Consider the following 14,283-nt stretch of genomic DNA (forward strand, 5'->3'; position numbering starts at 1 on the left):
AATTGGTAGAAGTTGGGGCCATATGGTGAGGAAGTCCATAAAGAAAGAGACTGAGTGGAGAATTCAGTACCCCCTACTATGGTTGTATTACCATCGATGCTATTAGCTTTGGGGAAGTGATCAGACCACGGGCTGAGTCAAAATGGATGGGATTACTGTCATTATGAAAGAGGCCACAGGGACCTACTTAGTTGTCTTCTTCCTTCCCACCACATGAGGACATCAAGAGGGGGTTCCCCCTAAAATCCAGGATATGAGTCCTTGCTGGAACCTTATTCTTTGGAACCCCAATCTCTAAAACTGTGAGAACTCAGTTTCTATCCTTTATAAACTACTCAGCCCCAAGTATTTTGTCACAGTGAATCAAATAGTCCAATTTGTCCATCAACTATATGACCTCTCTCAGGAGGTTCCATGTTGAAGTAATGCCATTGATGTAGGCAAAGTTGGCTGTGTTGTAGCCGTGAGACAACCATGGCTTCCATTCAAGCAGGAGCCAGGATGCTCACAGAATGTTGGAGAACAGTGAGGCTTCCAACTTCTGGGTCTCACCAGCACTTGCCTGTGCAGTGGCTCCCAAGCTGGGGCTGCAACCCCATGGTACAAAAACTTCTCTCCAAGGCAGAACACTTAACCCCCATCTCCGTGCCAAGCCAGCCCCAGTCTGAAACAATTTCAAGTAAAGTTGACAAGGACTTGTTGGGAACCAAATTCTTGTGGCTAACCACTGGAGAAAACTTTCACTGACGGTTTTCTTGCCTTAAGCACTTAGCCGGCTCTGGCCTGTGACCTGAAGACATTAAAAACCCATCGAGGGAGTCTCCATGTTCTTCCTCCTCCACAGCCCTTCCCTTTCCTTCCTGAACAGTTCAGTCCAAGAGTCACTCGCTTGGGCTAAAAGCCAGGATGCCTACTGAGGGCTGGGAGAAGAACATGTAGCCTATGGAGGACTGTGGAGTCAGAGCAAGGTGGACAAGGGACAGCTGTGACAGAGGTATAGGACGTTGTGACCCAGAGAGGTAAACAGAATACAGGAAGTGATCACCTAGAAATCAATACTGGTTCAGAAAGAAAATAGGAGTTTGGTTAAATGGTGTGGCTCAAGGGGTCAAACAAATACCATACTGAGGATATCAAGAAGTAAGCTGCAAATATGGAAAAGGAGTTGGTGTTTCATAGAACACTGGCCTCTGAGCAAAGCAGTCACCATCTTTATCAGACAAGCTGTACTGGCTTGCATAATACTGTCACCAGCATGTTGACTGTTCCCTCAAAGGAAGAGCAGATGGGGTAGGGTCACTGAACCCTTGCCTGAGAGCCACAATACTCTCTCTTGCCCCTCCCAGCCATATTCTATGCAATTTTGCACACAGCCTTCAGGTCTCAAGTATCCCTAGAACACATAACTAGGGGAGGTTAACCAAAGGGGAAAACTACATTTATGCAGCTATGGGACCGCCATCATCCAAGCTAGGAAAAGACTTAAAGCTTTGGGGTCAATACGCTCCTGTAAGCAACCCTTTGCCAGTGCCCTGCAGATAAATTTAATAAGCTCATTAGACCCCTAGGATGACCTTTGGAAGAAATATACTTTAGTTTGACCTTGGGAACTTATAAAGATGAGGTAGAAATTGTCTCCCCAGAGAAAAAAAAATTTATGACAAATGTGAATAACTTTATTAAATCAGAATTAAAAGATCCCTGACCGAGTAAAATTGCTTACCATGCACCCCTGATAGTCTGAGTTTGGGTCCCAAGAATCTCAGTGAAAAGCTAGATGACCTCTGTATATTTGTATGCCCAGCACCCCTACAGTAAAGAAATACTGGAGGCAGAGATGGAAGAATTACAGGGAAGTCTGCAGATTGGCTAGCCTGGGCTACACAGCACAGGTGCAGAGTCAAGAGCCTGCTCAACAACGTGGAGGTAAGCACTGGTTCCTAAGAGGTATTCACTGACCTCCAAATCCACACCATGACACACACTCACAGTCTTCTTCTCCTCTCCCCACAGTCATGCCACTAATTTTTGGAAAAGATCTCAGCGTGAACCCATGATTTCGTAGATAGATGGATAGATGGATGGATGGAGGAATAGATGGATAGAAGGAAGGATGGATAAATGCATGGGTGGGTGGGTGGATGGATAGATAGATAGATAGATAGATAGATAGATAGATAGATAGGTAGATAGATAAACAGACAGACAGATAGATAAAGGATTATAGATAAGATAGACATACATATTTACTCTTCAATTCTGTTCATTAAGCCTGCCTTAGTGGACAATCCAATATGAGTGCATGAACTGATCTTGAGGTATACACCCCATTCCACAATAAGAGAACAATCGCCCTTTGCTCTCTGGAGATAAGGCTGATAAGATGGAACAGTATGCAATAACAAAGCCTAAGAAAGTACCCAAAGAACTGCTTCTTAAAAAGACTCAAAAGAGAGCTGGAAAGGATTTCCAGACTATGACTAAACAAATAGAGGATAAAGAGAACAAGACAAATGATAACTAATTATTGAATGTAATGGGAATCCATGAGACCATATTGATGTAAAGAAATCCTAGACTTCAAGTCTGATAAGTGGTACGAAGAGCCCATAGTTGGGTGTGTCCAAACAAAATATGTATTAATTCCAAAAGGAAATGTAGTTTTTCTGTGAGAAGCCTTACAACACTCCTTAATCAAGTGATCGAAAGTAATACTGAATGGTTAAAACTAAGATCTGTCCACTCCAGAATGAGCTAAGACCATGTGCTACTTGCTTAGATACTCCGAGACGCAACATCGATTTGGCGGTGCTTCCCCTAGTAAGGATGAGATGTAATCACACAAAAGCATTCCAAAGACCCAGTGTGAGGTATGTTACAAAACTCGCAGTAGAGCATCATAGTGCCAAGTGATTCTCAGGCAGCCCAGAATAAAAACACACTGTACAAGAGCTTTCCTTTAGGTTTGAGATTATCTCGAATTTTAAAAGTCAGTAATAAAGAATGAGCCCGTGCTATCGTAGTCATGTGTCAGCATGAAGGAATTCATGTGCCATGAACCAAGTTTAACAGTGATGGTTTCACTGTAAGGTAATGCTTCTTAAATGATCATTGATGAATGATCAGTTTCCCCACAAGTCCACTGTAAAACACATAATCCCACACTTAAGTTTCAGGATGATATCAAATGATCTCCAACGCTTTCTTCTAATGCCCGCACTTATCTCGGCATGAACCATCATAATGCATGGACCAGTTCTGAGCACAGCCAGAGGAGCTCCAAGACAAGATGAACAGAGACCCAGGTGTTATATCCACATGGGAAACAAAAGCTTCTGGCCACGCTGTTAGCCACAGTGGCAGCCACAGCACTGCCATCTATACCAACAATTCAAGAAAGGGGCTGTCCAGACAATAGAAGGAGACTCCATATGGCTTTTTGGCTTGTAGGTAGCTTCACTTTCTGAAATAGACATGAATGGATGGAAATGTCCTACGTCCTAACTCTAGAGCATACACGTGTGTAGGCTGAGACTGGGGAAACACTCAAAGATAATGTCTGGGGAAGACATTGTTAGGCAATCTCAAGGTTCGAACATCACGGAATAGACTTAGAAACCAAGACAAGGGCTGGAGAGAGTGGCTAAGAGCATTGACCGCTCTTCCAGAGGTCCTGAGTTCAATTCCCAGCAGCCACATGGTGGCTCACAACCATCTGTAAAAGATGACCTCTTCTGGGGTGTCTGCAGACAGCAACAGTACACTCACATACATGAAATAAATTAATTTAAAAAAGAAACCAACATGGTTTTGAGATCACTGGCATAGCTACCATAAAGACGGTCTATCATTACATGAGTATAACTGGTTTGTGACCACATAAAGGAAGCCAAACCCAACCCAAAGGAAAATGGACAGATTATCTGCAGACTGCAACCCCGAGTTAAGACCATCACTGTTGAGAAGAAAGCCAGCATCCCAAAAGGGGTTAGTAGAACACATCCCCCAAATTAGATGGGTTTACTGTAACTATAGCTTATGAAGGTCCAGTTACCAATCTGAAGACACAGCACAACAGCTCCATGAGCCAAAGTTCACGCCTTACTTGACCAAGATGCAGCCCTCCAAGGGGTGGAGGGTGGGAGTCTGCACAACAAATAAATCAAGACAAGGCAGATTGAGAGAAGAGGAGCCATTCTAACCACAGAGAAATATCAACCACGACCTGGTGTCCTTCCACCCTAACAACTCTGCTGTGGGAATCTTACTGCCAAAGACATAGCAGAGACTCTGCACAGAACGGTGAAAACAGAAGTCACATTCTGAGACACCAGGGTGCTGGACACAGCTGCTACTTACCTGGGGCCGTTTTGAAGCAGGTGGCTCTGGAAGGCAGCGATGGGGTATTCTGAGCCCTGGGGCTCGGGGTGCTTTGCCTCACTTGCCTCTGCCTCTTTAGCTCCTCTTCCCTTTCCTGGGCTGCCCGGATCTCTTCTTCAATCATGGACAGAGTCCGCTGCTTCCTTGACCTCAGTTTGAAAGGCCCAACCATGACATCAGACTCTTGAGTAGCCAGGAGGGAGGCTGTGCTTCTCAGTTCGGCTGCCTCTGAGTATTTGCTGAAGTACCCTCCCTCAGGCCTGGTCTCTTCCATGTTGACTGGACCGCTGGGCTGCTGTACAGCTGGGGGTGGCTGGGAGGGCCCCTTTTCCCTGAGTGCCCTGTCCTCCACAGGGAGGATCTTTGGTAACACATCCCTTTTCTCTTGAACAGGAGAGGACACCTGAGGTGGTGCAAACGTGCCCTGGGGCTTCTCAGAGCCGGGAGGAGCCTGGCTTCCAGCTTCCTCCACCATTGCTTCAGGTACCCGCTGTTCTGGTCCCTCCTTGCTGGTGTGTGGCTCAGCCTTATCCACCTGCTCGGCTATGGCTTGTTGAATGGCATTCTGCACCAGGAGCCCAGCCTGATATTCCAAGGGGTCATCGACGGATGGGGAATCTCCCAGTGTGGAGGCAGGAGAGTAGAAACCATGGTCGCTGAAGGACTTGGAGACGCCTTCTCTGCCCTCTGAGGGGTTGTCTGTCTGGGGAGTCTGAGGCAGAGAGAAGTCAGCCAGTGAGTTTTCCTGAAGGGCGCTGGGTGTCTCATTAGAAGCTCCACTGTCACTTATGTTGTCCATGCTGAAGTCATTGGACAGAGTCTCCAGGACAGTAGTGTCCTGAGACCTCACTGACAACTCATCCAGACCCGAGTCTAGCTCCTCTTGGGTCAAAGAGACATTGACCGATCTTGAAAACTGGTCCAAAATCCCGTGATCTTCATCTTTGACTACAGTAAGGACGGCCCGGGCACTTGTGAACTCTCCATCCTCTGCCCACAGTTTCGATAAGGGCCCGCGTTTGGAAGGCTCACCATACGGCCCTTCTTTTCCCTGAGTGGCATTGTTACCTGGACCTGCTCCCGCAGACTGGCTCTCAGGTACACAGGGAGCTCTCTGCTCCTTGACTGCCTGTGTACCACCGTCTTCCAGCGATCCCCCCATAGTAGCTGGTCGCAAGATGGTCGGTGGCCTGTCCGAGTTGATGGATGCAAGAGGTTTGTAGAAAGGCTTGATAGAGAACAGCCTCGGGGTGCTCTGACCCTTGGCCAGTGTTTGCCTGGGATTCTCCATCAGCTGGAACTGCTTGCGCGCCGCTGAGAAGTCAATCTGCTCAGTGACCACATCCTCCTTTGTGTATTCAATGCCGTCCAGTTGCTCGTGAGTAGCTGGGGCTGTGCAGAGCTGGGGCATGGACAGCTGCTGCTGCTCCTGCTGCTGCTGCTGCTGCTGCTGCTGCTGCTGCTGCAACTGTAGCTGCTCCTGCTGTGCCCTTTTCTCTTTGCGCTCCTTGTACTTCCTGTGCGACTCCAGATGTTCCTCGTCCAGCTGCTCCTCGATGGTTTTTTCCTGGGGAGGATTCCACCACTTGGCTGCAATGCCGGGATTCTTCTTCACAGCCTGACTCCGAATGAGCTCCCTCCGCTCCTTCTCCAGCTCTATCATCTCTTCGGAGGGCCTCACTTTCCGGACGCAGAACTGCGCCTTCTCGTGCTCGTCCTCCTCAAAGAGCTTGGAGGGCTTCTTGTCCTCGTGGAAGGCACGCAGCTCAAACTTGGCCTCCTTCTTCAGTGTGGTGAGTGTGAGCTCTCCGTCTCGGGAGGAGCAGTGGGAGCTGGTAGAGGAACTGGGGCTGGCTGGTGCCTGCAGGCTATTCCCCAACATGTCTTGGGGCTGGTCAGTGGAGTGTCCATTGGCTCTCTCTCCTTCAGCCATGCTGTCAGACTGGCTTCTGCTGAGCTCGATGCGAGGAGGCACGTGCCTACCAGATGCTTTCTCGGTGGGTTCTGCCTCCGTGGCTGAGTGGGTAGGTGACGCTAAGCTGCTTACCAGTATGGCCGCACCAGGCTCTGGGGAAGAGATTCCGTTGTAAGTTCCATCCACAGAGGAATCACAGCAGTTGGCCTCCAGAACCTCATCTAGGTACTGGATCTCTCTGGCGACATCGTTATCTAGAGACTCGTGGTGGTCAGTGAGGAGACCATTGTGTGAGGAAGAATAGAAAGGGGACGAGTGGTCCTTGGAATGGGCGGAAGAGGTGATTCCAGGCACACTGTTACATTCTGCCACAGACACCCCAATTTCCATGTTTTTGTGATCTGGGGACAGAGAGCTGGCGGCAGGCTCCAGGCGACTGTCACCACAGTTGTCTTGTTTGCCTCTCAGCTGGTTAGCATCCTCGGAAAGCTGGGGAGGCTTCTAGAATAAAGAGAAAACACAAAATAAGGGTTAAATGCACATTCTGGGTATAGCCACTGTCATGGTTTGTATAGGCTTGGCCCAAGGATTGGCACTATTGGGAGGTGTGGCTTTGTCGGAGTGGGTGTGTCACTGTGGGCGTGGGCTTTAGGACCATCATCCTATTTGCCTGGAAGTCAGTTTTCCACTAGCAGCCTTCAGATCAAGATGTGAAACCCTCAGCTCCACTTGCACCATGCCTGCCTGGATGCTGCCATGCTTCCACCTTGATAATGCACTGAACCTCTGATCCTGTAAGGCAGCCCTAATTAAATGTTGTCCTTATAAGAGTTGCCTTGGTCATGGTGTCTGGTCACGGCTGTAAAACCCTAAGGCAGATGCCAGTCAAGAGATTCACTCAGTAACAGACCTCTCGAATTTACAGATTCCATCTTGTACACTAGATGTTGAATGTATACAAGCTTCACTTGAAAAGCTCATCTCTAGAGTAGAAAAGAGGGTCACATGATAGTTTAGTGGGTAAAAGGACCCTGCCATCAAGCCTGAGGACAAGAGTTACACACGGCATCCACATAGTGGAAAGAGAGAACTCTAATGGCTTGTCCTCTGGCCTCCACATACATACTGAGGTACGCATGTGCACACACGCAAGCGTGCACGCATTCCATGCCAGCGCATGCATGCACACGTACACACGAGCAAAATACAAATGTAAAAGTATGAGAACATTGTAGAAGACATTGCGTAGTTCATATGCAGCCACCACAGGTTATCACAGGCTTCTGCTGAGACGATTCTAGGCATCCACGAGTATAAGAAGGTCTTTCTGCAGAACGATTTTCCTTCTTAAAGACAAGATTCTTGGCCAGATGTCATGCAACCACTCTAGAGACAAGAAACATTAGGGATGCTCTCCACAATATATAGTGGTAAGCAGTAGCTAGATCTCTTTTCTGGCTGCTGACAAGCTACAGGTCCCCGATGACACGCTATAACTGACTATATTCATTACAAATACCATAACCAAGGCCATTAAACTGCACAGTTTTGTTCTCCATGAATTAACAACTACTTGGTGCTCTGAAGAGCAACTGGCCAATGGCACAGCCCCTCCAGTTTCTAAAATGTTTTCTACATAGTATCAGAAACTTACAGGCAGACATTCAAATGAAGCGAACCCAGGCCAAAGCTGGTTCACCCTATAGGAAAGGATTGCCAGAAGAGGCAGACCAACAAGGGAAGTGTACAGAAGGTGAGAGTCACTCCTCCATTCCAGCCCCATCTAGTCAGTGATTCACTACAGGAAAAGCAGAGTGTCCCTTTTCTCTAATGTCAGGAAGGAAAAACAAAAAGTAACAGGAAGCTTGTGGGAGCACATAAAGTTTAAAGAAAATTCGCCGCTCTACTAAAGCTCCTCAGAATAAACGAGAAGACGCTGTAATATAAAGACAGAGAAATCAAGAGGCATTCACTCACTGCAATGCATTCACTACAGCCAGGAAACATAATTTGCAGAGTCTGATGAAATGAGCAGGCCGCCTTAAGTTCCAGGTGACAAACTCCATCCTGGATTTCCCATGTTGCCCTGGGAGTACAAATTTCTTCCAATTTGCTTAGAGTGAAGCCAAATGAAGCCCATGACTCTCCTGTCCGCCTCTCTTTACTCCCCAGAACTTTCAAATAACTGGGTTTTGGGATCCTGCAATAACCGTGTCCTTTTCTCCTAAGCATTTCACAGATCAAGTGTGCCAAGCTGATACAAAAACCATATCGAGTTCACAAAGGACTACTCCGTGAAGTAAAGGCAACTGGATGCGAGATGCTGAAAAATCTGAAGAGCATTTGACAGTATATTTTTGTTGTGTCAAAAACAAAACAAAACAAACACAACCAAAAACAAACAAACAAACAAGTCTTTGAGTTAAAAATGACAAGCATTAAATCTTGTTAGACTTAAAATGGCTCGGTCAGTACAGTGTTCACATGAGGACCTGTGTTTGGTCCCCAGAACCAGTGGAAAAAGCCAGATGTGCAAGCTCCTGCTTGCAGTCCCTGTGCTGGGGGGAGGGTGCAGAATCAAAGAGACCCCCTGGAAATCCTAAATCCCAGTGAGCTGCTCATAAAACAAAGGACACAGGGATTTGACCTTTGACACATACATTTTCATGCATAGCACACAAAAATATACCCAAATGATAATTGGGCACGGTGGCTCACCCCTATAGACCTCAGAACTAGAAAGACTGAGGCAGGAGGATTGCCAGGAATTTGAAGACAGTCTGTGTTAAAGAACAAGACTCTGCCTCAAAACAACAAAGCTACTTAAGAATACTGGTTAAATAGACAGAAACATAAAGTAGCAGCGGCCAAGCCAGGCAGCCTGAGTTCAAGCCCTGGGACCTGCACTGTGTGTGTGTTTGTGTGTGTGTGGGGGGGGGGTGACAGCTCTGCTATCAGACTGTCCTCTGATAACGATGTGACACACACTGTAACATAAATATGCATATTGCTTAAAAAATATCAAAATGTGGAAGCCAGATGTAATGATTTATGTCTTTAATTCCAGCACTGGGGAGGCAGGTGGATCTCTGTGAGTCTGGGGGCAGCCTGGTCTACAGAGTGAGTTCCAGCCAGGGCTACATGGAGAGATTCTGTCTAGAAAAACAGCAACTCTAAGTTTGATGAGATCACTTTCCCTTCCTCTTAGGTACAGTTTAGACAGTCCAACCTTGTTCTTTCCACTAACTCAGATTTTTTTTTTTCTCTTTTTAAGACAGTATTTCTCTATGTAGCCCTGGCTGTCCTAGAACTCATAGATCCAACTGCCTCTGCCTCCCAAGTGCTGGGACTAACGGAGTGAGTCACCTAGTTAGTCTAGCTAACGAATTTCTTCCTGATGCTCAATTCTATTTCCTTCAAGGAATAGCTACTTCAGAGGAGGATCAGGGAGAAATGGTGAGACCATAAAATCGTATTAACCACTCAAAGCCCAGCACCAGAAAGTTAGGCAACCATGTAACAAAAATTCTGCTTGGCTCTCAGCAGGAGCAATTAACCTTCAAGTCCCAGGACCAATACTGCAGCAGGTAAAGGGGAAAGGGCTAGACTCTGGGTTACAGGAGTCTGGGCTTGACGTCTTTAAATGATGTCTTTTTTAGACCAATGTCTACTTCTCCCTTTGAAGACAAGGAAAGAACCAGAATTTTCTCCAGGTGTCAGATAAGGTGAACCGAAATCCAGATTCAGACCAAATGTGTTGGTGACATTGACTGGAACTCCCTTTCAGTACTGTGCTCCTCTAAGGTAATGAAGAGATGTAAAAAAACCACCAAATGCTGTTTTCTGGGGTCAAAGGAAAAGTAGGGTGCTAAGGGCTTGTGGGTGATCTTTAGCCTGCCTGAGACAACCCTCCAGGTAGAGTTTTAATACCAGGGTACGTAATACCTGCCCTCCCACTGGCTTCCCAGAATAGCCAGCGGCTGGTGAGGATGTCTGCAATTTACCCTGGAATTCTTGGGTAAAGGCAATATACTATCATGCAGCTGTGTGCTTCGGAAACACATGTAAACTGCATTCCAGAGGCAGACAGCCATCCTGACAGAGGATGGAAACTTAAGGAGTGGTCACCCAGGACTCCAAGGGTAGCTTCCTCCAGCACTTCCAGCTTCCTTTAACCCCTTCAGACTCTGGAAGCTTTGCTAATTGTCATTAAAATGAGAAATGGGCATTCATTAATGAAAGTAGTGGCTTGTCTATTATCAAAATGAATGTTAGAAATGGGTGAGGTGCACAGAACCTTCATCTGTGCAGAGCCCCCACCTGCTGTGGACTGAAGACCCCCCCCAACCCTTGCATAAGGAGGGTGAGCCCCAGCTCGGTTCCAGTTCACAGATTCGCAGGGTTGCTACTCTTTGAGGTCTGAGAGCTAAAAGTTTGGTTTCCAATACTGGGTTCAGAGGATGTGGACTGTTTAATGTGGTAACAAAATCCCTCCTGTGTAAATGCTTAGAAAAAGGCATTTAAACTGCATTATGAAAATTGCAAAATATAAATATAAAAAAAAAGTTTATTTTTAAGCAGATTAGCACCAAAGTGCAAATGATCAACATTAACTTCTGTCTTGTGGGAGACTTTCTTGAGATGAGAATTGGGTCATTATTTTCAGAACAAAAGCAGTTAAAGCAATCAGTCCAGAAATGTCACACCAAAAGTACTTGTATTCTCTCAACCCTTTCCCATCTCGGGTCCTTTTATGGTTATTTTGGTACAAAGCTAAACACAATTGGGAAATGTTATTTGCTGCTAAAGCCAGCGGACAAAAACTATAAAATGCTCTTAAAAGTGAGATCTTAGGTGCTAGAGAGATGGTTCAGCAGTTCGGGGCATTTACCGTTCTTGCAGAGGACCCTATGTCAGACACCCATGTGGGGTGACCCACAATGCTCTGTGAGTCTATCTCTGGGGACCTGAGACACTCTTCTTGCAACTGGGGGCACCTACACTAACATGCACATACCCACACAAAACATACAAAAAGTACATAATTAATTAAAAACAAAATGAATGCCCAGCATTTGGGAGCAGAGGCAGGTGGATCTCTGTGAGTTTGGGGCTAGCTTGGTCTGTGTAGTGAGTTCTAGGACACTCAGGACCACATAGAGACCCCGTCTCAAAACTAAAATAATGATAATTATTATTAGCATCATGGTTTAATTATTATATATTGTTAATAATTACTATAAATATTATAATATATATTACTATTAGTGTTATTATTATAAAAGTCAAATCCTAAAGATGCATGAGATTTGCTGGGGATGTAGCTCAGTGGCAGGACACAGGACACAGAAAGCTCCCAGTTGATGCCTAGTACACAGAAAACCTGTACAAGGATCACTTGTATGAGACGGAGCCCGCCCCTCTTCTGTGCTTACGTAGCCGTGGAAACATCAGCACAAGCCAGGCAGCACAGCAAGTCTGCGCTGTGGGCACACTCAGTGCCACATCATACTGAACCTGCATCAGTCCTAGGTCCCGGCAAGCCTCAGTTATCCCCATGTCCCTCAGTTATCTCAGCTGACAAAGGGAAGACCAAGGCCTCTCTGTTTTAGGTTAGAAAGACAGATTTTTAACATTTTATGATTTTGGAATTATGAGATTCAGAGAAATGGAGACTTTTCCCCGGTATCATATCTGCCTAGTAGTAAATGTCAACAGTTCTTCATTTTATTATTTTATGTGTCAGAAGGTCTTCTCCCAAAATATGACAGGAAGCTTCTGGAATAACATGGGAAAGGTCACAAAGAATGGACAGGCTGAAAGAGTATTTTGGCTTTGCCCTTTTTTAAAAAGATTGATTATTTACTCATTTATTTATTTCATGTATGTGAGTACACTGTCACGTTCTCAGACACACCAGAAGAGGGCATCAGATCCCTGTTACAGACGGTTCTGAGTCTGCATGTGGTTGCTGGGAATTGAACTCAGGACCTCTGGAAGGGCAGTCAACGCCCCTAACCGCTAAGCCATCTCTCCAGCCCCTTCGGCTTTGCCTTTGATCCTTTGCTAGCTTGAATCTCCTTCCGTCAAATTAGACCCGTGCTTTAGCCTGAAGCCAGTGACTGCCTTCCTTATGCAGACTAGAGCGAAGGCAGACTCCCTGGAGAGTTAGCCTTTGTTTCTTCTCTAGAGCACTGTGTGCAGGGCCCTGCAGATGGAGATGCGACACTGTGCCTTTGGGATAGCCCTAAACTGGAGCCTCGGCCCTGCTGACAACTTCCCAGGGAGAAGATAACCACAAGCGCTACCCATAGCGCAGTCAATGGCACACGAAAGATCCTAGAAGCCTGTCTGCTTTCCCCAGAAAATGGTGGCTGACCCCAGACCAGCTGGACAGTGGACAGCGGCTGAGCACAGCAGCACCAGGAAGAACTAGAAGTATCTTTCCTCATCGGATCACACACCAGAAAGATGTGCTTCACTACAAGGACAAGGCCACATTCATCTCTCTTTGCCTTCAGTACACACACACACACACACACACACACACACACACACACGAACCATGTACATCAAGTACCTGAGAAGTTCATAAAATTGGATCCCCTAGAAATGGACTCAGGTCGGTTGTGAGCTTCTGCATAGGTACCAAACCCAGGTCCTCGGCAAGAGCAACACATGCGCTTAACCTCTGAGCCATCTCTCCATCACTTTATTCTGTTTAATATACCCAGAAATGATAGGGACTCAGAATGCTGCAAATACAAGTGGACCCTGCCATCAAGATAGACTGGATCCTTTCAAAGCACAAGCCAAAGTAAACCTCTGGGGGGAGGGGAGTCGGAAAAATGGCTCACTGGTAAGAGTGTATACTGCTCTTTCAGAGAACTTGAGTTGAGTTCCTTGCACCTATACCAAGAGGCTCATACCTGTAACTTCAGAGAAACCAACGCCCTGTTCTGGGCTCCTAGAACATCTGTATTCCCGTACACAAAACTTTCTTCAAGTATCCATGAGTAAAAATTAACTGCTAAAAACAGAAGGGCTGGAAAGACAGCTTAGCAGTTGAAAAACAAAACAAAACAAAAAACATTTGTTGTTCTTGCAGAGAGGACCTAGTTGGGTTTCCACTTCCCATGAAGTGTGTGGTTCACAGCCATGTGAAACTCCAGTTTTGGGTGATTCAGCACCCTCTTCTGGTTGCAAAGGGGTACCACACACAAAAAACTTTCATGCAAAACACTTATACACATAAGATGAAAAGAGTTTTTTCTTACTCTTTTTTTAAAAGGAGTAGTTGTTTCAATTCCAAATATCTGCTCTGTTCATGATGACACCATCTCCTTACTGTCCACAGGTATCTGTGTCCCCTCTAGATAAGAGTCTGGCCCACCATCACCCCCCAGGCTCCTAGCCTAAATGCAGCGTGACCCAAATTGATCAAGCACCAGGTGTCCGCTGCATGGCCAGGTTTCTCTGTTCTGAATAACCCAGATTACTTCCTGCTGCAACTTCTATAGTTAAATTAGAAATGCTTTTCCCCAGGTAATAGGTGACCTGATCCTTTAATCCAGTTATTTTTAAGTTCCATCAAAAATATGCACTCATTGCTGGCCTAGGATCAGAGGCATGGTTACAGAATAAAACTTCCTCATAGCTAGGAAATCAAAGGACATCTCTGTCCCCCTTCTTACCCTCCCTGGCTTGCATAAGTCACATGTTTAGTAAGCAGGGCACAGTAGTTACACAGCAAAGACCTGGCTCTTCCGGCCACACATGGCCACCTCTAGGAGGGTTGTTTCTGGACTCTTTAACTTTCTCAACTCATCACAAATTGTCAGTTTGGGGTGACACCCCAGCTACTGCCGTGGTCCAGGATCCCTTACCAGCTGAATCAGTAGCCCTAGAGGAAGCAGACAGGGCTTCAGGGAGACTGCCACCACAGATGAAAGGGGGGGGTACTGCTGTCGTTCTAAAAGTCCAGCCTG

General features: G+C 46.3%; 1 protein-coding gene across 3 annotated transcripts in view; it reads right to left on the bottom strand.

Annotated features, from left to right (window-relative positions):
* PALM2AKAP2 (PALM2 and AKAP2 fusion) overlaps positions 1-14,283 on the bottom strand; it is a gene marked incomplete at both ends in the record, with an annotated part of 298,468 nt that overhangs the window by 23,092 nt on the left and 261,093 nt on the right. For all 3 annotated transcript variants that reach the window (XM_080940223.1, XM_080940225.1, XM_080940224.1), the window contains one exon: positions 4,360-6,796. In XM_080940223.1, the coding sequence (XP_080796349.1) occupies positions 4,360-6,796 (2,437 nt within the window). The remainder of the gene's footprint in view (positions 1-4,359; positions 6,797-14,283) is intronic.

This window comes from Micromys minutus, assembly GCF_963924665.1.
Source record: "Micromys minutus genome assembly, chromosome: 28".
Classification (NCBI taxonomy): domain Eukaryota; kingdom Metazoa; phylum Chordata; class Mammalia; order Rodentia; family Muridae; genus Micromys; species Micromys minutus.